The sequence below is a fragment of the Microtus pennsylvanicus genome, chromosome 14, assembly GCF_037038515.1.
Source record: "Microtus pennsylvanicus isolate mMicPen1 chromosome 14, mMicPen1.hap1, whole genome shotgun sequence".
NCBI classification, from domain to species: domain Eukaryota; kingdom Metazoa; phylum Chordata; class Mammalia; order Rodentia; family Cricetidae; genus Microtus; species Microtus pennsylvanicus.
The window spans coordinates 32,688,499-32,715,193 of NC_134592.1; the positions used below are offsets into that span (position 1 = coordinate 32,688,499).

The 26,695-nt window shown below is 46.2% G+C and overlaps 1 protein-coding gene across 7 annotated transcripts in view; it reads right to left on the bottom strand.

The window, feature by feature from the left end:
- Rgs6 (regulator of G protein signaling 6) overlaps positions 1 to 26,695 on the bottom strand; it is a 531,193-nt gene that overhangs the window by 60,525 nt on the left and 443,973 nt on the right. For all 7 annotated transcript variants that reach the window (XM_075947415.1, XM_075947418.1, XM_075947412.1 and 4 more), the window contains exons 10-13: positions 25,022 to 25,096; positions 22,660 to 22,758; positions 21,636 to 21,697; positions 2,326 to 2,436 (exon numbers count right to left, since the gene is read on the bottom strand). In XM_075947415.1, coding sequence (XP_075803530.1) covers positions 2,326 to 2,436; positions 21,636 to 21,697; positions 22,660 to 22,758; positions 25,022 to 25,096 — 347 coding nt within the window. The remainder of the gene's footprint in view (positions 1 to 2,325; positions 2,437 to 21,635; positions 21,698 to 22,659; positions 22,759 to 25,021; positions 25,097 to 26,695) is intronic.

Here is a 26,695-nt window from a genome sequence, read left to right on the forward strand (position 1 = left end):
AAATGGGACTTTTGTGTCCCAATATGCAATGCAAAGCCACCACTGGGGTGCAAATGGGACAAGGACAGGTGATCGGAAAGTGACGGGAGAATGAATCTGATAACCACATGAGAAATCCTCAGTTAACATATTTCTACACCAGTGGAGAAGCACAAGACAAATTGAGATTTGTTTCAACCTATTGAGTTTACAAAGACAGAAAGACTGCTCACTCCAGGGTTTACAACAACGCCGGAGATGGCAACCTTTAAACTGAGGTCATAGAAAAAGGGGGTTTAGTTTTATTTAGGAAAATCTGGCACATGAACTAAAATTAAAATATGCATTCCATTCCAAGTAACTCTACTTCTGGAAAATTTATAGTAAAAAACCAATTAGACTGGGGTATTCGGATGTTCTTTGATTGTTGTTTATATTACAGAAACAGTCATGAGTTAAATAGTTATGGCTCAGGGATTGGTTAAATAAATTTTACTTCATTCATGCCAGAGGAAATGTTTTAATATAGATATTAAAAAGGATAAGGTAGATATGTGCTTATATATTGCTAATTAAAATAGTATATATATGTGTGTATATATGTGTATATATAAAATGAACTTAATTACATTAAAGATCAGTATATTTTCTGTGCATAAAAATTTTAAATTTAAAATTTAAAAAGATAGGCACTAATTAAGAGTCACTAAAGTATTGAATTCATGACATCCTTAGGGTCTCAGTAAGTTCTACAGTCTCCCTTAACCCAAAGAAACACCTAACATTTTCTTTTATCTAAGGTTAACTTAACATGTACTTGTTTCCTAGCAACAGCAACTATATGAGATGCATATGCATTGAAGGAAAAATACATTAATTTAATTTTAACCCCTCTCCTGGCTAGTTTATGTCAACTTGATACAAGCAAGAGTACTCTTTCCTCCCCGAGTGACTTTTGATCACGATGCTCCATCACATCCATATTAATCCTAACTAAGACAATCCCTGCGTAAATATATGTTACACATGACACATTTTCTCAATCTGCCTCTGGCAGGACCACGGCCCCCTTCATTTCCCAGTCCCTATCGAGTTTTGGGCAGCACATCTTTTGAATCGCAGAACTTCTCTGAGAACCTAGGCTTGCGAAGATTTGACATGAAAAAGAATGGGATGTGGTCTGGTCCTTACACTGAATCAGTAAGGACCTAAGCCAGGGAAGTACATGATATCTGGCTCATCAGATGACTCGAGGTTTCCATCAGGAGTGCGCACACTCTGGGAGGCCTCTCCGGGCCTGGGCACCCTGCTGCACTGTGGGAACCAGGGCAGCAGACTAGGGGCAGAGGCTAGTCCTGGAAGGCTGATTGGAGGAAAGGAGGAGTTTTCTTCCGTATACACACCGGGATAGGTTAAGTTTTTTATAGTAAGCATCTATGACTTGGTTAATTGCTACAGGGCTTTCCCACATCTGAGAAAGATAACGGCAAGCACACCAAAGAGAAAGAGAACATGGGAGTCATGGAGAATAAAAGGAATCCGAGCGCAGAGCCGAAGGGGTGCCACAAAGAGCTGTCTCTGTGTGTCATGGAGACTTGGCTGTGCCCCAAGTTCCCCTGAGCTGTTAAGTCAACACACTTGCTTCTCTCCTAGGGCAGAGACAAGTGCTGATGAAACTACCAATGCCGTAACCTCAGATGCCCAGCCTGATGCCAGCCCAGCTCTGGAGCCCTTTGTAACCTCAGATGCCCAGCCTGATGCCAGCCCAGCTCCGGAGCCCTTTGTCTGTAACCTCAGATGCCCAGCCTAAGGCCAGCCACAGCTCCTGAGCCCTCTGCCTAGGTTCCAGCCTCAATGCTGCTGCATTCTAACTGGGTATCCTTGGGCAAGTTCACCAGCTCTGCTCTGCCTCAGTTTCCTCATCTGTTCCATGGTGAGAATAGTGTTTGCAGCTGAGGGGGTTTGATGAGAATGCTGTGAGGTAAGGGACAGTGTGGAGAGGGGCTAGCTGGGATCTTTGTGATCTGAAGGAAAGGAGACAAGCGGAGGCAGCGGAATCTCCCCTTCTGAGCACCCACATCCAGGAAATGGTGAGGAGCTGTGCCAACTACCATGACATAGAGAGGTCCAGAGAAAGGCCAGAGAGACTCTGCAAAGAACTGTGTCCAAACCAAAGCTGCAAGGAGGGAGGAACCTCAAGCAAACAGATGTGGGTATAGAGGGTACTTGGGCCTTTTCTCTTCTGGTCTTATTCAAATTAGAATAGGGAATAGGGTAATTGCATGAGATTATGGATTTTCCCCCAACAACCCTCCCACTCCCAAACATAATTATTATTATTATTACCTCATCTCTATGTCCCATAAAGTGATGTCATCGCTGATCCAAGGATTAGATGGCTCTGCTGGCGTTATGAAAGGGTCATACTCCACATACTGCTCTGTGTAAGCGATTAAGCTGTAGAAGGAAGCAAGGCAAAGAAGCTCTGAGTTCCTGGGGAAGCTCTCCGTTCCGCCCCCACACCAGCACCAGAGTGTTCGCAGGGAAATCCCACTCCTGTGTCTGACTAGCTGAGCCGCTCCCCATTGTCCCATTCCCTTCCAGTCACAAATGCTAGTTTTGCCCTGTTGTCACAGGTTTCAGTAGACACAGGCTGTCCTCTCCCAATATTTAACTCTTTCCCGGAACCTCGGTGCCTCTCCCCGTTAATGCCAGGTTTACTGGCACAGAGGTCCCAACTCATTGGTGTGATACCCAACCGCCAAACCCAACCTCCAAAGATTATGGATCTCAAAAATAAGTAGAATCCACAGGGAATAATTCCACAGTTCTTCCAGAATTCCCAAATGATTCACTTGCTGTATAGGTTTTTAAATCCCACCTGACCCCGACTTCGCATAGATAATTACAACCTAATAGCTATGACTAGCTAACATGTATATAGAAAAGAGAAAATGTCTAGGGGTAGTGCTGGCTCTCCTGACATACAAAGGGGAGAGTGCCTGTGTGTGTGTGTGTGCACATGCATTTACACATACATACAGACGTGTGTGCATTTGATAAGCCCAGTGAACCCAACTGCCTATCACACAGTACTAATCGATCATATGCAGGGGCTGGAGGAATGGGGGCATGAAGGAGCAACCATGCTGGCCGGCTGTCTTCCCCCAGTTTTTTTCATAGAAGCACCTGCCCTCTGTCTTTTGCTTCTTCCGGCATTTGACTGAAATCACAGGCTTTAGTAACTGTTCTTGATTTACTAATTTTCGACATGGACGTCGCTTCTACCATTGGTCTTCTAGCCTCCCCATTCCCTGCCTTCTGATGAGCTTCCAGATGAGCTCACCCAACCACCATTGTCAAATCCGTGCCCAGATTATTAACGGGATATAATTGTTGACCATTAAGTTAAGCAGCACCCTACTCTTTCCCAGTGTTTTAACAGATCTGTAACAGATCTAGAAATAGATTTTCCCCCTGCATCACATATCAGATACTCTACCAGGCTCCCCCGCCTCCAGAAGGCGCCCTCTTCTGCAGCCCTTGATCGCTGGCCCCCTGGACCCGACCCAGAGCCATCACTGTGGGGCTCTCTTCACTGTGTATTGAGCCCTTGTCCCGTGGATTCCATGTCTGGCTCTCGGGTTTACATATAGCTGCGATGAAGCGCATCCATTACCAGCTTTCTAACAAAGGTGTGTGAGAGTTAAATGTTTGAGCGCTGGAGGCCTAAAAATAAAAGCTCCCAGTTCATCTCAGTATTTGACCGATAGCGGTCGGCAGAGGTCACTGTGCTAAAAGTCACCCTCCAGAATTTTGAAGGCATTGCTCTATAATTTTGGCATCCGGTGCTACTATTGAGAACTCTGGGTCCATGTGACACGTTATTTTGTCAGTTTCTCTCTATGTGGATTTAAGGTTTATTTTCTTGCTGAAGCGCTCTGCAATTTCATGATGGCCTGTTGTTTTTATTCTTTATACTGAGCACAACGTGAAATAAATTTTAAAATACTCCCATAAGTTTTATTGCTTTGCTATTTTAATACTCTTAATCTCCCAGTTTTCTTGTTCAACATGACAATTTTTTATTAGCACACGAGCAGCTTGAACTATGATTCCAATTTTTCCTTTAGTACTATTTTATCTCCTTGTTTGACTGTCTTTTGACCTACCTAGTTATGTATTTAAAACTTAGGTGGACACACTCTCACGACTTTATTCTTTTCAGTACCAAGTTTCTTGTTTTTAATCAATGAAATGTCCTCTCATGTATCGAGGGTCACTAATTCTCTGTATACATTATTTATTTCTTCTGTTTGTTGTTTTTGTTTCTCTATGTCCCTCCCTTCAGTATACTGTCAACAGTATACCTTCAATCTGGGGTTTTCCTGGAAGATATAGAAAAATCTCTGGACATCCATTTGTACTGAAGAGTCAAGTATGCAAAACCAGCTTGGAAGTAGGGTGTGCGTGTGGACAGTCTATAAACCGATGGGTATCCTGGGTAGGTCCCAGCCAGCCTGCTTTTTTTATTTGAGCTGTGAGATGGAGCTAGGCTCTTTCCCCCGAGGGCATTCGTTTTTCTCTAAGCGCTTGTTAGTAAGCCATTCCTGCAAGGCCCACATTGTAAATGTTGGAGGCTTTATGGACCAGATAGATTTATTTCAGCTCTTCCACTGATACACTGAGGGGGTGGGGAGTACCACCCCATCTGGACCCAGAAGCCCCATAGCTCAGTAAACAGACCGTCTACTGACATCTCGACTTCACTTGGCCTCAGTGATGCCAAATGTACCTGAGTTGAGGTTATGCGGCTCAGTTTCTCCAGAGAGGAGGGAGAGACTGGCTTGCAGCAGGAGGAGGAGATCTAGGGACAGAGTTCTCTAGAGGCAGACTGGACTTGTTTGGATGCTGTCAGCTCATGTCTCAATCTTGTTCTCCACGGTTCTCATGACTCCAGGAGTCAGTAGAAGATCTGACTTCGAACCGGCCCACTTTGAACCACACTTCTGCTCCAGCCTGCAGATTACAGTGTTCAGCATTCTGCCCTTACTCACTTCCTTTTTGATCAAATTTTGAAATATTATGTTAGCAAAATTACAAAAGGCTGTGTGCAACCCCAACACTTGGGAGCGTGAGGCAGAAGATGCTGAATTGGAGGCTAGCCTGGGCTATTTAGAGAGGCCCTATCTGAAAACTGACCAACCGGCCATACAAATTATACAAACCACTGCCCAACTGAAAAATTCAAATATCTACAAATAGAGAAATGAAGGCCTGTGGGTTATGGTTCTCAACGTCATAGAATTTTATTTCTTGGGAAAATGTGTTGAACCCATTAATCTGTCATTTTGTTAAGCTTGTTTAGGACAGATGAAGGGTCTCCTCCTTCCTGGGCACCGAGCCGGTGGTAGGCTCTGCGCAGGCACTGTGAAATCATGGTCAATATCAATCCGACACTCTTCACGTTGATATTGTAGGCGGACACTAAGGCGAGGACAACCTGATTTCCTAACTAGCAGCTGTGGACTCCTCGTTGCTAACCTGAGCAAACAGACTGAGCCTAACAGCTCGCGGAACTACCCATGCACACCAGCATCCTCATTTTATACACTCTGTGAATGGTTTCAGATGATATGAAAAGATCACAGCTGACCGCCCTGGATCTTAAAGAGTCTTTCAAGCCAGGGCCCCTGGAAACAGTTGGTGCCAGACTTTTTGTTATCAGAAACTTTCACGAACTCTAGATGACCCCCGCAGCCATTTCCACTTTGGCCCGAGGAAGAGGAAGAGCACTCCCCCTGGAGGAAGGACTAATTACTAATCACCGCTATGAAGGAAAGTCCTTTGGCCCCCCACACAGCAAGTCTCAATGATTATGAATGGTGCTAAGACACACGATTCTGACTGGTCCAAACCCAGGGCTATATAAACAGTCTGCTCAGGCTCACTCAGTGAGAGGGCTGGGAGATGCTCTTTTGTGCCACCTTCTCTGGTGTTGCAGCATTTGGCCCTATAAAAGGGGTCTCCACGGTGATATTGTCTTGCTTACTGAGCTGGTAGCACCAAGAAAGAGACAGCAGACAGTTCTGGTGATGGCAGTAGCTGTGATGTAGCTGGAAAAGGCATAGTGAGGGGCGGTGGCCTTGGCACGATTGCTCTATAGCTGAAGAATATGTGGCCATGGGCCCAGGCATGGCCAGCAGTGGTGACCCTCACGCCTAACAATCTGCTCATCTCGTTAATAAACCCCGACTGAATGTCTTTGTCCGAATGATCTCAACAGTGCCAGAGACTGGCTTCCTGAGTGACAGGCAATCTCACCCCCAGCTCCCAAAAGATGTCCCAGAGGAGGCGGACAGCCTGAGTCATCTCAGCAGCATGCTGGCAGCTTCTGTCAGAGATCTGAGGTCTGAGATCTGAGAGCATCCAGGAAGAAGAGAAGAAGCAAGAAGATGAAAGAGAGGGGGCTAGAGGATGAAAGGCTGCGAGGAGCCACCTGGAGGCCCTGTCCAACATAAGAGTTTCAGAAAACTGCCTGTCTTCAGGATCATGGGTCTCAGTCCCAAAGCTAAATGTTGTGATACCGGATGCCGCCCAGAGGCAAGGGTTCCAATGCCCGAAGCTTGCAGAGGGGTTAGCACACTCACAGGGCTGAGACTCCATACCTAAGGACTTAACGAAGACCCTGATACTGGAGTATAGCTCGCCACTGCTACCTGCTGCCAAACACGGAAGGAAGCTAAAGTTGCCAAAGACCAGCGTTTGAAGGGTGTCTGTGAAAGTTAATACCATTAACTTGATTGGATTTAGAATCGGGTAGCAGACAAGTCTTTAGGTGTTATTTAGATTCTGTTTAGCCTCTAGTCATGTCTATGAGGGGTTATCTTGATTTGATTAATTAGAGTGGGCAGCATCCTTCCCCAGGCTGGGGTCCTGGACTCAGAAGGAGGAGAACGTGAGCTGAGCACCGGCAATTGTCCTCCACTTCCTGACTGTGGGTGCCATGTAACCAGCTGCCATCATGGGCAATACTCTCAAACTGTGAACCAAGAAGGGTCTTTCCTTCCTTTGGTTGCTTCTGTCATGGCAGTAGAAAAGCAACTAATACACCATCTTCTTGACGACAAACAGCAGAAAACCTTCTGCTCTATCGTTAGTGAAAAGTTCATTTTATTTTCAGTCATCTAGTGCCATGCTTGGGGAGGAAGTGAAGAAAAAGAATAGTTTATTATATATAACTACACATTACATATGTGTAATATATAGAATTTACTTATAGTTTATCATACTTTAATCATCTCCTTTATAGCAAACACAGATTTGTAATATATTTTTACTATGGTATAGTGCATTGCTCTCATATAGGGTTTTCCCCTTTTTCTTTATCTAATCTTGCTGTGATGTGGACCTTAAATGTCCCCTGAAAATTTGTGTGAAGGCCTTGTTCCCTGTGTTCAAAAGTCCTGGGAGGTGAATCCATGTGGTGTAGGCCTGGTTCCCTGTGTTCAGATGCAGAGCCCTGGGAAGTGGGTGTATTATGAAGGCTCTGAGCTCATGAGTGGATTGTCTTTTATGGATTCATGACCTAATAGGCCACAGTGTGGAGTGGACATTTAGGAGGTGGGGTTTAACCAGAGGAGGTCATTGGGATCACGCCCCAAAGGGTGGATTTTGTCTCGGCTCTTCTCTTCTCAGTCTTGGTTTCCTGGTCACTATGAGGTAAACAGTTTGGTTCTGCCGTGCTGTTCTGGCTTTCCATGGACTCAAAAACAATCAAACCAATGGACACAAACTTCTGAAGATGTGAACTAAACCTTTCGTCCTTTTAGATTGATTTCCTCAAGCAGTTTGTCATAGTAACAGCATGCTGACTTACACACATCTTCCACCATATCTATCTGGAAATCATATCTGTAACTAGGATAATGTGGCCTAGGGATATGAACCGTTTATAATTGCTAGTCCACAATGAAACTTTCCTCCCTAAGTATGGCTAGCTGTGAGCCACAGTTTCCTCTACCACAACAAAGTCACAGCCACACCTTCTACCACTAAACTGCAAAGGGGAAATAAGGCTAACCAGACTAATGCTGAAAATGCAGAAACACTAGGCAGAGGTGTTTTTGCTAAACAAAGTGTGGTCCATAACTAGCAACACAGGTGTCCCCCATACGTTGTCAGAATGCAGAGTCTTAGACCCTGGGCTCTCCTGAGTCAGAGTCTTCATGTGAATAAGGTTCCCAGGTGACTCGTGTGCCCATGAAAGTTTTAAAAATTGGATAAATTTTCTGAAGCATACAGGATATAGAGTGTTTTATCCATTAAGTCATGATGAAGGAGAGGCTGGGGTGATGGCTCCATGGACAAAATGTTTGCTGTGCACACAAGAGGACCTGAGTTCAGATTCCCTAATACCCACATAAAAAGATGGGCATGCTCCTGTCTGTAATCCCAGCACTAGGAGGGAGATAGGATGCTACCTGGTGCTGACTGGCCAGCCAGTCATGCTGTATTGGTAGCTCTAGGTCCAGGGAGTAACCCTGTCTCAACAAATGGGCGGAGAATGGCATTAACCTTTGACCTTCTCATGTGCACACACAATCTGGTATCGCTGGGAAGAGAATCTCAGTGAGGGGCTGTCTAGCTGAGATGGACCTGTGGGCATGTCTGTGGGGGGAACTGTCTTGATTGCATTAACTGAGGTAGTTAGATCCACCCACTGTGGGCAGTACCATTCCCTGGGATTGGGTCCTGGACCGTATGAAAGCGAGTGGAGTAGTAGGCAGGCATGCATTCGTCTTCTCTGCTCTTGAGTGTGCACATGACCAGCCAGTGGCTTCAAGTTACTAGCTCGAATTTCCGTTAATGATGGGGATGATGGACTGTAACCTGCAAGTGTAAGCTGAGAAAACCATTTCCCTCTTAAAGTTAGCTTTTCCAGGTGTTTAGTTACAGCAAGAGGAAGGACACATGTGCATGAACCTGCACACAGATGAACATGCTCCCATGCACATGCGCATGCACACACACACACACACACACCCCATAATTAAGGAAACTGCTAATTCTAGTTTTAAAGATGGCTTTCGGTTTCCTGACCCCTTGGAGCCCCCTTAGCCTCCTAAATATAGACCATCACCAGAGGGCAAAAGAAGCAGTGGTCTATGTTGGAAGATGTTTGTTTCAGTTCTTGGGTGGCTCATTTACCTGGTCTTTATCAAGTTCACATTATGGTATAAAATGACCTTGTTGAACACTCAAGACCATTGATTAAAAACCAGGAAAATATTTCAAAAGAATCTTGCACATCTTCTGCGGACACAGAATGCATGATTGAAGCCACCATGCGTAGAGGGGGTGCATCATCCCTGTCCTGTGAGCCTCCTTTGAGGTTGGTGTCCTGACAGATAGGGATTCACATGAAAGGGCTTTGCAGTGTAGCAAGAACAGTGCACAGGGCAAGCGCGCTCAGGAAGGAACAGGAGCAGATGCACGAGCGCCCACGCCTGGGAGCCACTCCTTTGTCACTTGGACTAACTTCATTCATCCTGAGAGAAATGAGATTGATGTCACAAATACCGCAGACTCAGTGGCTTCAAATAGCACGAGTGTGTCCTCAGTTAAAAGTCCGGAACCCCGGGCTCAGCAGGGCTGCATTCCCTTCCAAGGGTCCAGAGGGGATCATTCTTGCTTACTGAAGCTTCGAGTGGCTGCGGTACTGCAGTCTCTGTCTCTAGTGGCCTTCCCCTGTGTCTGCAGCTTGACCTTTCTTTTCATTTGACCCCGTCACTTCTCTTTGTTTTTCACATTCCTTTCTCCCTCTTCCTCCCCTCCTCTTCTCTCCCCTCTCCTCCCCACCTTTCCTCTCCTTCCTTCCTTATTTTTCCCTTTCCTTCTTTTCCTTATATGAATGTTTATCCTTGGGTTTATGTCTCTTCTGGACAATTCATCTCATAATCTTAAAAAAGTTATTTGAAAATTTCATACTTGTATACAATGTGATTTGCTCAAAAACACCCCGTTCTTTCCCCTCCAACTCCTTCCATTTCCCCACCTCATTTCACACTCTTAACTTCACATATGCTTTCTTAATAACCCACTGGGTCCACTTAGCGCTGCCAGTAGGTGCACGGGTGTGGGGCTGTACCCCAGAGCATGGGCAACCCCCAGGGCCACTTAGTCACCTCTACAAAGATACTCTTCCCACACAAGGCCACATTCGTAGGTTCTACAGGTCAAGACCTGGACATCTCTCTTTAGGGGGGAGAGGGTGGAACTATTCAGCCCCATAGCACAGAACATGTAAACAGTATGGGGCCATAGGGGACAAAACTGGGCCACCTGACTGCTTCAGATCAGCACAAGATAAGTCATCAGCAAAACAACCTAAATTCGGCTCAAGAGGTGGGGATGGCAGGAACTAAGATGTTCCCGAGTGCCGCAGGCATGAGGTGACAGTTGGAGCCTCTCTGACTGTGACACACTTGGGTATCCATGGTGGTATCCCAATCTGAGATGACGCAAACAGTTCACGGGTCTTCCTTCCTCAAGCCATGACCTCGCTGTCTTTCCAGGATATCTGCCTTGGCCGTTGCAAGGATGTCTGCCTCAACCGGCTTTGCGTCTCAAAGAAAAGCTCAAGGCAAAAGGTGAGACATCCTACTCTAGCTAAATTATAAATCGGAGGAAATTTTTTTTAAGTTAGAAGTAGATTCTCATGAAGTAGAATGTGGGAATGGACGAAGCAAGTTTCCTACTCCTCTTTGCTCTGCTTGGGTTTCTGAGAGTTGGGCTGGGGGTTTCAACCTGGAAGGAGGTAGTCAACTCCGCAGGTCAGGGTGCGGGGCTAAATCTCTAGGTGGATACCCGAATGAGAACAGAGGCAACGTCATAGAGGGGAAACACCTCAGAAAAGGCTGGGATGAGAACTCAGGGAGCCCTCGGGCATCCTGAATGACCTACGGGGTGAGGCTGCCTGTCTGAGCACACAAGCAGCCACTGAGGCAGCTATAGACCCAGCCTTCAACAGTAGAATCTCAAAGGGCCAGGCAGTAACTACAGATTGGGAGAACTCCGGCCAGGATGGCAGGTTCTTAGAGGTATTTTAGGGAATGTTGGGAAGGGATGCATCTTCGGGGAAGTGAGCAGAGGCGGGCTGGTGAGGCTGAATGGAGAAGCTGGTCCAGGACAACGGGGTTGAGTGCACAAGGCAGGGTTTTGTGATAGGCAGAGGCATGAATGGAATTGTTCCCAAGATACAGTCCAGACAGGGACAGGATAGACTGTAGAGGAACACGGGAGAGAAGCATAGGGACCCTAGCGATCTGAATCTGAATCTAGACAATGACAGAGGTCTAGAGCCACATTGACAGTGATGGGTGGAACTGGACGTGAAGGAGATTTATTTTACTGAGAAAGGATTCTTTTACGTTTATGTAAATGAAGTTGACTAGAGGCTTCATGAAGCATCATGAAATCACATGGGATCCAATGTTATCTTTCATGGGATCTGTTGAACTGTCAGAAGCAGTCATATCTGCCTACCAGAGAAAAAGCTGCTTAGTGATAAAGAAATGTTAGAGATGGAGAGGGTGAACCGTCTGATGTAGAGAATCTTAGAGAAAAGGAAACGTTGGAGTTGCGCATTTGTTCTAATAATTCTGTAATAAATTACCCCAAACTCAGTCCATAAAATAACATCAATGTATTATTAGCCTAGTTTTGAGGGCCAGAGCTGGAATGGGGCTCACTGAGGTAGAATTGGTGTCAGTTGGGCAGTATTTTTTTGGTGTGAGGGAAATGCTGGAGAAGAATCCATTTTCTTACCTCATCCAGCTTCTAGGGACTTGCCACTCACCTTGGCTATGGTCCTTTCCATCTCCAAAGCCTAACTTGACAGATTCATTGTACGTTGTGATGGTTTTCAGTATCTATTTTGTAGTACACATATTTTTGTATCTATATAAAATTTAGGATCCACAAATGAGAGAAGATATCACCCTTGTCTTTCAGAGTCTGGCTTATTTTGTTTAGCATGGTGCTCTGCAGAGTAACGTGCATTTTCTTGGATTAGTGATTCCGTGATTTTTCCAGGCTATTGCTTTGGTTACTCTCTTGGGTTTTTTTTTTTTTGGAGGGGGGGTGCTGATCTTACCAGAGAGAGTGAGAAAGGGTTCATTACTAAGATGAGGTGAGAGAATTCCTTGTACCCAGCAGACAGATCTCTTCTCCTCTACTTCTCCACCTCATCAGACTGTCACAAGACCTGAGATCCAGGCCTGTGACTGCCTACTTTCTCTCTTGTCCTCCATCTGGGCTGGAAAGGTCTTATTCTTGGGAGTTAGAGTTTCCGAGGTGAAGATGCAGAAAGAAAATAAAGCTTTGAGCATCTATATGGGGTAAAAAAAAAAAAAAAGCCTAAGCTTAATGCAGAAATTGAAAGGCTTAGGACTTGCTTCTAGATGATCCAGAGCCATTTCCTAGTTGTAACAGGAGGTACAAAATGAGGCAGAGACATTGCCTGGGAAGACAGCAAATCAGCTGAGCTGTCTTGAGCCTGGGACTGGCTCTCTTGGAAATCTACGGGATGATGATAGGGACCTAGGCAGTGGAATAGTCTCCAAGATGGGTGAGAGCAGGCACAAATGTGTCTCTGGTGTCCTGCTGTGTTCTACTCAGCTGAGCAGTGCAACCTGAAATGCATACAGGGCTATCAAGCAATGTCAGAGTTCTGCTTGCAAGCCTTGCTCCTGGCCACTGTTGATTTATCCAGGGCCAGCTGCCCGCCTTCGCTGGGACCAATGTGTTTCCGTTGAAGCTGCAGGAATGGAGTTTGTCACATCTGCTATTGCATGTCTATAATAGCAGAACTCCAAGGCTTCACAGAAAGGGGACAGGGCTAATAGTGTCTGAGGACTCTAGAGATGCCCAAGGTCCTGGCCCTTCCTGAGCTAACGTAGCATGGCTTCCAGCCCAATGCCTAACTCTGAAGCACCTCTTTGCATTCTGGGAACTAATAGATTCTCCTTTTTGCTGAACCCGAGTATAAATTATAATTACTTTGCTTTGAAACCTAGCAAACATCCTTGGGATGGGGAGGAAGGTGAGGGGCGTAAGAAGACAAAGCTCAACAAGGAAGCTGTTTTCAGCTTTGACAGGAAAGGCCCTTGGTGCTCCCAGAACATGTACTTCCTGGTGCCATACAGATAACAAGATGAGTGGACTTTACTCAGGAGACCCAAGACAAAGAAAAGGCCAGGCAGGCAATGAAGGAGGTAACCATGGTCGATACGTAGTACTGTTTGTGTCCAAAGTCAATATTAATGACCACAGAAAGACTTGGGGACTGGCATCACAAGCAAAGAGGCAAATAAAACCAAAGGCATATAAAGGGCTCTGTAGGGTGCCCGATGCAGTTGCACGTGGGCAGCGATGGCCCATAAGTACATGGATGTGACAGGCACAACAGCAGAACCAGAGGAATTGGGAAATGGAACTAAATATAAGAAATACAGAAGATGTCTATTAGGGACAATATTTGCCATCTGACACTTTCAAAATTCTTGGCCCCTTACTCTTTACTCCTGATGAATGTCTTATTTTCCTATTATCAAATGGCAAATTTTCACACCATCAGAAGTGGTTAACTTACTGAGTTCTGGCAAAGATGCTGACTGCTATTGCCAGAGGCTTTGAGCGGGCTCTTAGGTGGAGGTGTGGAACAGGATATTTCTGTCTCATATTCCTGAGCAGGTGCTGTCAGGGTGGTCACCTGTGGTCAGTGTTGACCATCTGCGGTCAGTGTGTCCTTTACCACAGTATTCTCCACCCACGGAAGTCATCAGACCCCACTGCATCATGGGATGGTGCTGGCATGGAGCTAGTCGCAAAGGCATCATTTTGCCCCTTTTCTTTGTGAAGAAAGAGTCACACGAAAATCATAGGCTGGTCTCAAACTCACTATGTAGCTGAGGAGGACCACAAACTTTTAATCTTCCTGTCTCTATCTCCTGGCTGCCAGGGTTGCAGGTATGCACCACGACACCTGTATGGGGTATCGGGGCTTGAACCTGGGGCTTCATCTATGATGTGCAAACTCTCTACCAACTGAGCTACACACATGGCTAGCCCTGCAAAGTCGGTTTCTAATTATACTCAAAGTTCAAGAGAACGAAGTAGATATTGATTCAGGCTGTAATTCTGATCTCCCGTGATATATTTGGAGAGGAAGGACACGAAAAAGGGACTTCAGAGAACACCTAGTCTACTCACTTTAAGAAGCTTGGAGGCAAGTTTTAGATTCCACCCTCTCTTCCTCAACAACAACAACAACAACAAAAACCTCATAATTTCCGCAAATGTTATGTGATATGATACGCACAAAAAATTATTAAGATAAGCCAGAGAAATAACAGATGCTGTCTGCCATAGTGAAACAATACCCGGGAGGGTGTTCCTGGAGCCCAGTGCACACCTCAGATTTTGGCTGAGGAAGCAGAGAAGTTGAGAAGGCATTGACATTGGGAATTGCTACAGAAAAAGGTTTGGCCTGCAGCTGGGGACAGCATTACTGCAGAGAAAACCCAGTGTGGGATCTGATGCGCCGTGCCAGGTGTCTTTTGTCCCCCATATAAGAAATGTACTAAAATGCCTTAAGGCATTCGTAAAGTCAGAGCCTCTGAGAATGTGGAAAAGCCAGAAAGCCCATGTACAAGAGATGTGCAGGGGTCACTCTTGCTCCCTTGCTTGGGTGTGTGCGGTTTCTACACAGTGATACTCAAAAGGAAACTGGGACAGAAGGGAGCTGATGGGAGAGGAGACAAGATGCAGACCTCTTTACGGGCACGGAGGAAGGTGGTAATCTTTTCCAGGTGGGAGGGTGGGGAAGGAGGAAGACCAGAAAGAATCCCTTGACTTCAGGTCACCTGGAGACGAAGTACTCTGGAGGGAAACTTGGGTTTAGTGAAGCTGAAGTTAGGCCCTCAGAACAGACAGTGTATGCTGGCCACACCTCCTGACCCCCTTTCCTCCACTGACTACAGATTCCAGACCTTGGTCTGAAGCAGGCGACCTCAGCTATAAGGTGACTTCTTGCCACTTCTTTTCTACCAATTAAGATGGGCTGGGGGAGAGGAGGTGCAAGGACGGTTTCTCAAGGCACATGAAAGCGAAGTTGCAATGGCTTCTTTCCTCCCTCCCCTGAATTTATCCTCAGACATTAAGTTCACGGACTTCTATCACCCGAGCAGATTTTTAATAGAGCCTTAGGGTATCCTGTTTCTCGCTGTCTTATCGCATTTCATTAATTACATTTCATGATCACCGAGGGTCAGGAGGCAGAGGAGGAACCAAGATCCAATTTTAGGGAGCAGCAGCAATCTCAGAGAAGGGCAGGCAAGATGATGTTTAAAAAAAAAAATCAATTTAGCAGTCAGCTGTGACACACAAAGGACTCCCAGTAACGGAGTATAACAACAGCAGACAGAAAATGAAACAACTTGATCTGCCTGTGTGTGGGTGCTGTGTCGGGACCAGAGGCCGCACCTCCGGGTACTGTGGTGCCCCACAGCATTGTAGGCTTGGGGGGAAGTCTCTGGCAGGAAAGCTCAGAGATGCGGGGCGATTGGAAAGGGAGATGTATAGAGTTCTGTGTTCTCCAAGCCACTGACAGTGCTGGAAGGCTTGGTGGGCTGGATTAAAACAAAGAGGTGCCAGGGACTCTTCACAAAGAGGAGGAAGGCCTCGTTTCTTTGGCAACTGAATTTATATGGAGAAGTGACCGCAGAGTCTTTTACAGTTTGAATCTTAAATTGTCCTCCAGAGCTGTGTATGAAAGACTTGGTCAGCAGCCTTTGGGAGGATGGTAGCACCTTTGAAAGGTAGGGCCTGGTGGAAGGAACCAAGATGGCTGGGATTGTGCCCTTGAAGCAGATATTGAGCTTCTGCGATTCCCCTCCCCTCCTCTCCCCTTCACTCCTCTCCTCTCCTCTTCTCTCTTCTTCTCCCCTTCCCTTTCCTCTTCCTTCTCCTCTCTTCTTTCCTCTCCCCCACCCATGTACAGCTACCATCTCTGTTCCTCTATGCCTTTCCTACTTGGCAGTCTATCTTGGCATAGGCCCAAAGTTGATGGGGCCAAATGAACATGGATTAAATGCTCTTTGTACTATGAGCTCAAACACGATTTCCTCCTTCTAAGCTGATTTGTCTTGGTGTTTTGTCCCAGTAACAGGCAGGCTGACACAGGGTCTCTTCAGAGTCTGCAGTGGATACACACTTCTTGCCTCAAAGTTCATTGTCATTAAGAAAAACATGGCTCATGGGAAAGAGCTTTTTAACGCTGGCTTAGAATCAGGGCCATTGTGATTTGACTTTCTGGTGGTAGTAGATTGAGTTTAAAAACGGACTGTGCTCTGCTAGCCTTTTGGTCTGGTCTAGGATTGTGAGACTGTTTTCCTATGCTTCTGCTTTTTCTTGTACTCTTGTTTCCGTGTGAATGATGCCAAAGTAGCCCGTTTGAGTATGAGAATCCATGTAAAAGACAGGACAGCTGTCCTTGTAGAGGGCATCCTGCGTGGTCAGAAGCTACACGCATAAGACATAACCAGGATGAGCAGCTGCGAGCAGACAAGTGGCTTAGCCCATTCAACCAGTCAGCAGAAGACACATGAGAAAGAGCAAATGCCCATCGAGTAATGCTCTCCTATATATAGCCTTGCTTCCAGCAACTCCGGTTACCCGTGGCAAGCCACAGTCTGGAAATGTTCAACAGAAAATTCCAGGAGCATTGGTTTTAAAATTGCATACTGACCAGAGCAATGAGATAAAATCTCTAACCCAAGATGTGAATTTTGCCCAGCATTTCCACGTTATCTGTGCTACCTTCCCATTGGTCACTTGGCTGCGGTGTGAGCTACTGGACTCACTGTTGTGGGGTTGCGGTGCTGGTGTCCAGCTGGCCCTTGTTTTACTGACTACTCCCTCAAGTTGCACCCAGTGGTGGTGCAGGTAATGCAGATCAAAGAAAAGCTGCAAAACACCTCCTTTACAGGAGTGTGTGAAAGCCACAGAAGAGGTTGCATCTACATTGCTGTTATACATCACAAAGAGGTTTTCTAATTTATTAGTAGTTATTATTGACCTCCGAGGTGTGTAGGCATAGGAGGAAATACATAGTGTACGCAGCATTTGGTAGTATTTGAGCACTCCTGGGGAAGACCCTATCCCCTGCGGGTAGAGAGAAGCTACTGCGGTTTTAAGCCTCTGGGTTTGGAGGTTTTGTCAGTCACAGACGACTGGTAGGCCTTGCTTTACAACTTAGAGAGAGATCATGCATGTTCAGAGAGAGGAGACTAGTCCTAGAAACAACCACATTGATGGGAACAAAAAGCAAACCATTGGGCGGTAGTGGTGCGCGGCTTTAATCCCAGCACTCGGGAGGCAGAGGTAGGTGAATCTCAGTCAGTTTAAGCCCAGCCTGGTCTAAAGAGTGAGTTCCAAGACAGCCAGGGATACACAGAGAAACTCTGTCTCAAAAAACCCCAAAAAACAACAAACAAAAGCAAACAAACACCCCCCCCCCAAAAAAAAAACCCACGTAAAAATTTGAACCAGGGACTCAAAAAAACACAGTACTTTAGGGCCATTTTGTAGGAAGCCAAGCATGGCATCTACGATCAGGGACTTAATCTAAAGAAATTTAAGAGCAAAATGCAAAAAACAATGGCTCGAGTTATTCAGAAAAATGAACCAGAAGGCAGGGTTCTTTCTTTAGGAAGGCAAGTTTATGAGCCACATTTAAGGAAGATTATCACTTAAAACAGTTAGGATAAGAACTGTACGGTTGAGTGGTATTTATCTGGAAAGTTAATTTTGTAGACTAGAGATTATCATTTTTGGATCAAGAATACAGTTACAAATTTAAGAAGAGCAAGATGCCACCTAGGAAACACACCCATGCTGACATGTCAGGGACATTTAAACACTGCTGGGGACAATGGACAAAATGTTTGAAACTGAAACAAACTGAGAAAATCTACAGAGCCAGTCCCCTCATCCACCACCGCTCTGGGAAGACAAGAGGCTGGAGTGTATGCACTTCCATGCCAGCCGTGGGCAGCCTGCAGGGCTGTCTGAACGAGAGTTAGAGCAAGGAGTGAGAGAGTGAAGAACTGTATTAACACACAAACTGTCACCTTCAAGGCCAGCCTCTCTCCTCCTCGGAGCACCATACAGCCAGTTCCTCGCATCTCATGTACCTGAATTTTGCTCCCATTAAAAGTGTGGTTAGTCACCACTCTGGAAAATTGCTAGGCCTTCCTGTTCACTGTGGAGGGCCCCGAGCGCCAAGGACTGGAGCTAGGCCTTGAGCGTGCACTCACTCATATTAACCCTGTTGCCTAACCACCACTGCGATCTCCTCTTTTAGAGAAGTAGAAGGGAGAAAGAGAGATAGAGCAACCGGCTTCAACTGAGAACCCGGGGAACGGCCAAGGCCAGGACGCAAACCGCCATAGCAGGCTCCAGATACCCCTGACTGTTGTGTCCCTTAGGGCTTAGCTGTAGGCCTTAGCCCCACCCCAATTCTTGTGTTATGGCCAGGGACAGCTTCTCACTTCTTGGGCTCTTGGGCAACTAAGTGGGGAAAAAAAAAGGCAGGGACTTTTGCTCATGGGGACACGATTCTAATTACCACTTATCACCTGGAGCAGGCCCAGGGAAACCGGATCTAGACTGGGACTGGGTGGCTCACCCGGGAGAGCTCAGTTTTCACCTCTGGCCAGCTGCCAGTGCCTCCTCCTTGGCCCCTCCTGGCAGAATACAGCAGCTGACAGGCCAGGCTCCCGTGGCTTTATCTCCCACAAGCACCCGGCTGCCCTCCCTCTGCTCTCTCTGGGAGTTTCCTTGTGGCTTTAGGGAAAGGGCCTCATGCAGCATTGAAGGGCTGTCAGTTACTACTGCCGGAAATAAAATCCAGCCTCTGTTGGGGTTGGACCCCGAGAAGTTTCTATCTGGGGAGTTGTGGTTGGATGAAGCCCTCATGTGAGCGCCTCTCAAGTGTAATTACATGGACCAGCTGGGGCTCTTCCCAGACAACCTGTAAACAAACAGTGGGCCTGCCAGACTCCCTTCCTCTGCTCCACGTCGGGAGGGGGATACATATCACCTATCTCATTCGAGCGGCCTCTCCAGATGACTAGTTCAGGCTTCTCTCCACACCCCCGAAGATAAGACAAAGCTGAAACCCCAGGCCCTTCTGAAGCAAGTCCTTAGGCCTGTGTAGCTACAAAGGCGTCACCAGAGCCCTTACCCCAGATTAGTCCACTTGAAGCTCAAAGTACAGCTTGTTTGGGTCTCCGCTGGAACCACCGAGTCCATACCTAGGATTAGGGTTTAGGGGTTCCCATGGCTTAGGCCTCCATTCTGGCCTCAGAACCCTAGCCTTGGGTATGCGCACCTGACGAAAGATGCTCTGTGTACAATATCCTCTCTCCCATGAGCCCTTACAAGGCAGACATGGCCAGGCATACAGACGCTGTCCCATGCCAGGGCTGTGCTTTGGCATTCCTCGTCAGCTATGTCACAGGAGAACTGAAGCCACTTTAGCGGCATTGCTCTTGCTACTCTTCGGGAGGGAACAAAGGCAACCTCACTGAGAAGGAACAGCACTTTTCAGAGCTGGGTGAGCTGGCTAGAAGTCCCTCATTTTGACAGTGGGGACGAGAAGTGAGTCTGTAGCCTGCAGCTGGCTAGACCCGGGACGTTAGAGGAATTGCTATCAATGTGGTGGGAGCTTCAGCTGTTGGTGCCAGCAGAGACATCTGCAGTAGGGTTGCTGTCCCTGAGACATTGTTGGTTGTGACAATGGTGAGGTGGCCTCTAGTGGATAGAAGTTAGGAATGCTGTTATATCTTACATTGCACAGGATATTAAAAATGCAACGAACAGTTGCCTGGCCCAGAATGTTGATAATTCACTCCATTATTAAGAATGCCAACAGGGGGCTAGAGAGATGGTTCACCTGTTAAGAACATGCACTACTTTTGGAGAGAACCCCAGCGAGGCTTCTAGCACCCACACTGGGCAGCTAACAACCACCTGCACTTCCATCTCCGGGGATCTAATGTTCTCTGGCTTCTACAGGCAGTACTCACATGCATACCACCCCCCCATACACACTTACTATTGAAAATGTAAAAAAATCTTTATGAATACAAACAGACTGAACCTGGAGGTGATCCTAGGTCCTCAGCAGCCTGAGCCAGGAGGGCTCCCGGGTTCAAGGCCTGCCTGAACTGCAGAGGGAGTTCATAGGCATCCCAGGTAACTTAATGAGATTCTCATCTCAAAACAACAACAACAAAAATAAACAGAGGTCTTGGGAATATAAGCTAGCAGTAGATCGCTTTCCCAGAGTCATGAGATTCAATTCCTAACACCAGAACAACAACAACAAATACGCCAAGGGGGACTGTACAGATACACACACAAGACACATACAAGTAGACACATAAGATGCCATAAACCCAAACCAGCAACGTCCTTGGTGTCCCGAGTACAGCAGTAATTCAGGCTTTGGATTTGGGGTGGGGTTTTCTAAGTGCCCACTTGCCATTCATTCAGAAGGAAGATGCAGCTTAACCAGGAGCCAGCAGAGAGAGCCTTAGTGGTGGGGCACACAGCCATTACCCCGAATAATCTAAACTTAGACTCGGTTTACCTGATATGCAATAAATACTAAGGCCTGACTCACACCCTGGATTCCTTCGGAAATTGGACAGTGCCTTAACAATCGCATATGGATGACCAAGTATTAGGTTCTGGCTGTCTGATTAGATTTATTCCTTACAGAATCCCCAGGTGGTATCTTTACCAAAATGTTCAAAACCAGACCATCTAGTTGATAAAACTGAATCTCCCACGTGGTAACAGAGTGGGACCAGCTACCAGCGTGGCATAGCACACAGGAGCTGCTGCAGAGGCCAGGCCCCGGGGGGGCCAGCTGTTTTCTTTTTTTTTTTTTTCCCGAGACAGGGTTTCTCTGTGGTTTTGGAGCCTGTTCTGGAACTAGCTCTTGTAGACCAGGCTGGTCTCGAACTCACAGAGATCCACCTGCCTCTGCCTCCCAAGTGCTGGGATTAAAGGCGTGCACCACCACCACCCGGCCCAGCTGTTTTCTTTACAGCTGATTCAGTGCCGTCCAGGGGTGGATGGTATGTGGAGGAGGAATGCTCCTCAAGGATCTGGTCCTCTGTTGGTTATGTGGCCAGTACCTCAAAGGGCACACACAATTTCCTTCCCTATAAAGTGAATCTGGGCATTGCATAGCTGGAAGGGGCGTGGCTCCATCTGAATCCGTCAAAGGACTGAAGGCAAAGGTGTTCTTCCCTGACTGACAGAGTCATGGCGGAAGCTTAGCAAGAGAGTCTTGCTCAAGGGAGTCCTGTTTTCTTAGACACACACACACACACACACACACACACACACACACACACACACACACACACACACAGGGGCTGGAGGTTTTCACACATTGGATCTCAGGAGTAGCTACAGTCTGACTGTTGAAGCTGAGCACACTCGTTAACTGGAACCCGGGAACATTTCTTCTTTATAAACCTCATACATGTGGTTTAATAATATTGGGGGAAGCTTACCTTTCAGCCACTTTGGACATTTTCAAACAATGTCTGTCAATCTGTGCATTCAAAAACGTTATCTGGTGGAAAGAGAGAACACGGGTGCTGAGGCAAAAATAGAACCTCATTCTCCTCCGTCCCGCAAACCCAAATCCCTGCTATCACACCGAGGTCTAAATACCTCCTCAGACAACACTCCAACCTTTAGCTGGAACTCTGGCAACCCATTCACCCTTTTAGAAATTCCCGCCACACTTAACATTCTTATACAATTTAGCTTATGTCTAATTTTTACCTGTCCATAACTATCATTTACTCTTTGCTTTTCCCCAAAAATTATTCACTAAAAAGATAGTATGTAGTCTCCAAAGCTTGGCAACAGAATGATTAGACAATATGTATGCTATAAAAATCTTTTTTGCACTAAGGCCCCTTAACAGTTCCTCTGCCTAGTGTCCATATGTATAACCGCACCTGCGTATTGGTCTAGAAACAGCAAACAGCTACTTTGCATCTGCTTATCAAGGAACGTCCTTTAAAGTTACTCCTCTGCCCAGCCCGCCAGAGCCAGTAAGGTGTGACAAAGAGGCTGCTCCCAAAGGGAGCACCGTCGTCAGCCCCTCCGTTAATCTGGCTTCCTCATCAAGGCAGAAAGTGATATGCAACAAAATGATGCTGCAATGACTGGGATGGGGCTCTCTTTGTTCTTCTGCCATCTCGTTGAGTCTTAGCGGCGTTCTGGAAGTTCATGTCTCGTTGAGTCTTAGTGGTGTTCTGGAAGTTCATTATACTGTGAAGTTCTCCAGGATGGGGCATTCACCTCTCCTTCCCTAGCTCCCACAGCGGGCCAGGGGAGACCTTGACCTCAAAAGTCAGCACGCCCCTGGGATAGCTCAGTCACACCCCTTTCAATAACCACTAGAGACGTCTGGCAGAGAATGTCTCAAGCTTTTGTGAAGAGCCACACTCAGGATCACGTCACCAGACAGCTGGGCTCTGCGGTCCGTGGATCGCGCTGGGAGGGTCATGGTCACACACTCACCTGTTTTCGAATGTCATCCTTCGTAGTTTTCCTGATTGGCTGGCTTGGTATGTGCACTGGACTCTGTGACTGGGACTCTTCTGTCACACCGTACACTGACTAGAAGACGAAGCAAAAAAGTCAAGATCACACACCCTCGGCATCATGGGTGACGCAGGAGCCAGCCCACGGTCTCATTCTTTCAGCTGTCTCTGTGACTTCCAGCCCCATGACTGGCCTCTGCTTGAATTTCTCTCATGGTAGACCTCTTGAGTGAACACATCCTCTTTGGGTTAAAACAGTGGGAAAAACTTTTCCTTTCCTTGAGGAAATGGTCTCTCTGTGTAGCCCAGAGATCAGCTAACTTCAGAGATCATCTGGGGCTCCTTGGTAAAGAGGTTCATCGCTGAGACCTACCCCAAGTGGACCGAATCAGGATTCTCATGGGTGGGTTTGGGAATCTGTACTTTAGACAAACACCCCAGGTGATTTGGGGTCAATGAGCTGGAGAACAATAGCTGAAAAGTACATTCAAAAACTCCCCATGGGCTTCCTGCTGGTCAGCAGATGCCATGCCCATCTGGTACAAGGTTGAGATGGCAGGCAGGCAGGCATCCGGGCTGGTGCTCCTTCTATATTAAGCAGCTTTCTGGTCTGGGTTTGTACACATGCCCACAGCTATGACTGCTTTTCAAGTTGTTCATGGTGTTACAAACAGGGAAAGGATCATCCCTTAAGGACTTGCACCTGTACGATCACAAAGGTACTGATTGCACACAGATAGTGTCATAAAATTCTGGGATACTAGAACTGGGGGTCTGTTGTCAGAGGCTGCTTGCTGGTTTGTTTTCCAGCCATCCAGACCCAAAACAATCACACAGAAACTGTATCAATTGCAATACTGTTTGGCTAATAGCTTAAGTGCATTGCTAGCTAGCTCTTATATCTTAAATTAACCCATTTCTATCATTTTATATTTTACCACGAGGCTCGTGGTTTACGGGTACCAGCATGCAGGCGTCTTTCTCCTCCAGCGGCTACGTGGCATTTCTCTGACTCCGCCTACTCTCTCCTCCTCTATCTGCTTGGAATTCCTGTCTTGCCCTATTCTGTGCTGCAATAGGCCTAAAGCGGCTTCTTAATTAACCAATAGTATTCACAGCATACAGAGGGGAATCCCACCTCAGGGGTCCTTAATGACTAAAGAAGAACACTTAAGACTAGAGGTTTAAAATACAGCACAGTGGGCATTGTTACTTACTCAATGAGCAAATTACATAAATAAACTCAATAAGTATGTGCCTGGGGTTTTATTTTAGTCTCTCTGTGTTTCTGTGTCTGTCTGCCTGTCTGCCTGTCTGTCTGTCTGTCTCTCTCTCTCTCTCTCTCTCTCTCTCTCTCTCTCTCACACACACACACACATTAATCCTTTCCTACATATCTGAAATCCTCCAAAATCCCAAATACCACAAGAGGAAAATTCTACACCTCATCTCATGGAATAGGTCCTGATCAAAACACAGGTCACTGGGGATATTATGTAATATTACCTTTGGGCTACGTGCATAAGGTAGCTATGAAACAAGTGAGTTTTGTACTCAGACTTGGTGTATGCAAGTGTTCCAAACACTGCAGTGCTTCTGATCCAAAGTGCTCTGGATTCGTACTTGGTCATTATGTGAATTGGGGACACTTGGGGATCTACCTCTAACCTTCGGCAATTAGAGTTATGGAGCACAGCCATGGTCTTTGGAGGGTTTGAATGTACTGATGGACACAGCCTGGGTATGGTCTCCATGGGAACGCCTTGGCCACTACCCGTTTTATTCTAGTGAAATACAAGGAATCCTGGGTTTTGTCAAAGTAGGGCAAGATGGTGATGTGGGTTTGGATAATTTAGCCCTATTTAAGCTCTCCCATTTGTTTCTAGGGACCAAGCCCTTTGTACCTGCAGGCTCTTCCATTTTTTTTTATTCCAGTGGTTTCTTTCCTTCACTGCACCCTCCCCAGAGCCAGCAGCTATTTATTCTTCATCTCAGGGGACCCTGCTTATATAAAACCCCTGGGAAGACCCACTCTGTCTTAGCTGCTCCCCCAGGGGCTCCTGAACTTTTCCATTTTTCCTAATACAGCAAATAGTCCCGCTGTCTGTGTCCTGGTTTCATGACTGTAGGGTCCCCGAGATCTGGAGCCGAACCCCAGCAATTTGCATGATGCTTAGAATACACCAGCCACCCAACAAATATTTCTAGAATTTATGAACACAATGATTTCAAAAGATAAAGTGTTGCAGGATTACATGCAGAAAAACCACTACATAAAGAACACCAGAAACTGAGGGCTATCCCCATCAGGAATCTGTAATTTAACTAAACCAGCGAACCTTTTTAACCTTCTGAGGATTCTTCAAACGTCGACATTTTCTGATATCCATTTCTGTTGTGTTCACACAGCCTGGCTGAGATGAAGAAAATAGTAAAAATTACTAAGTGAAAATTATGCTTCCGATTGAATCCAAGTAATAGCATCAAAACTAATCCTGGCCTTTGCAGATAATGCATAATCTTTTTATCTTATAATGTATGTTCCTGTGTGGAGTTCTCACTGGAAATATAAAATATGATCTTATAATCAGAATACCTTATGGAACATCTAATATGCATTCCTGCCATCAAAACTCTATTTCAAGTGATCACAGTGCTTTGGGCATAGTGGCACGAGGTGGGACATTTAGCAGGTCCTATGGTGGGTAAAGAACAGCCACGCCATGCAGACAGAGCTTGAGTGCAGAGTTTATTGAGAGAAGGGTAAAGGGGAGGGAAGAGAGAGAGAGAAGAGGGTAGAGAGAAGAGGAAAGGAGATAAAAAGGAAGAAAGGAAGGAAGGAAGGAAGGAAGGAAGGAAGGAAGGAAGGAAGGAAGGAAGGGGGAGACAGAAACAGCTGGAAGAAAGTGTGAGTAGGCGGGGCTTGTCTCTTAAAGGGACCTTTGCACCTGTGTACAGTTAGGATACTGCTTGCCATACGTGGAGGGGTGAGGCACTGTGCCAGGTTCCCAAGGGGCAGGGCCAAGGTGTGCCTGGATGCTAATACATAACCTTTGTTATGTTACATTTCTAACCATCTGAAAAAAATTCCCATGTCGGGAAGCTTTTTTTTTTTTTAAATTGTTGCTTTTAATCAGCTTTTAGGAAGGTTGGAATCGTTTGTTCATTTTCAATTCCATTTCCTGGGGGCAATCAAGATTTGTTTTAATAATGTGAAATCAGAGACACAGTCAAGCTTCATTGTGTACTGATTTGTGAATTCATCTACTTGCTGAATTTTCTTTGTAACGTGCAAATCAATGTTCTCAGAGCATGCTGACCGTTTGCGGACAAACGCAGAAGAACAATAATGTTGAGTCACCTGACATAACCATGCCCAGTTGAGGCTGAGCAGGGTGAGGCTCTGCCTTCCTATTCCATGCTATAAAGCAGCTTTTACAGGGCTTATTTGCTGCTAGGCTTTCTCCATTTTTGTGTTTGTCTTGGAGTCTTTTCTATTTTAGGTAGCCTTCAAGCAGGGTGTCAAAGAATTGGTAGTGTCCTAAGGGTGAACGGGGTTCCAATGCTACCACAGGAGAAAACAGAATGGCTGTGATGTGGCCCAAATCACAGTTCTGTCAGTTGTGGGTTTAACACAGTGAATCAACATTTTATATTAAATACGGTGTCTTCACACAGGAACACATGTGAAACAAGGCTATATATTGATCAAAATATATGACCAGCTTCTGGAAAGAAGCTAGCTCACCCAGGAGCAATACTTCAATATTCACTAACTCAGAGTTTTCAGAGACTGTATAGAACATGACTACTGTAGATGACAAGAATTAACGGTATGTGAAAATAATTTCTTAAGATTTGGGGCTTAATGACGGCAGAAGCAAACACTGCTAATGTGGAAGAATGGAGGTTTCGGGACTCCAAAATTCCTCTCTTGGTATCCCCATTGTTTCCCCATTTCCAGCCCTACATTTTCCCCAGTGCATAGCTCTTAAAAGATGGACCTGACATCC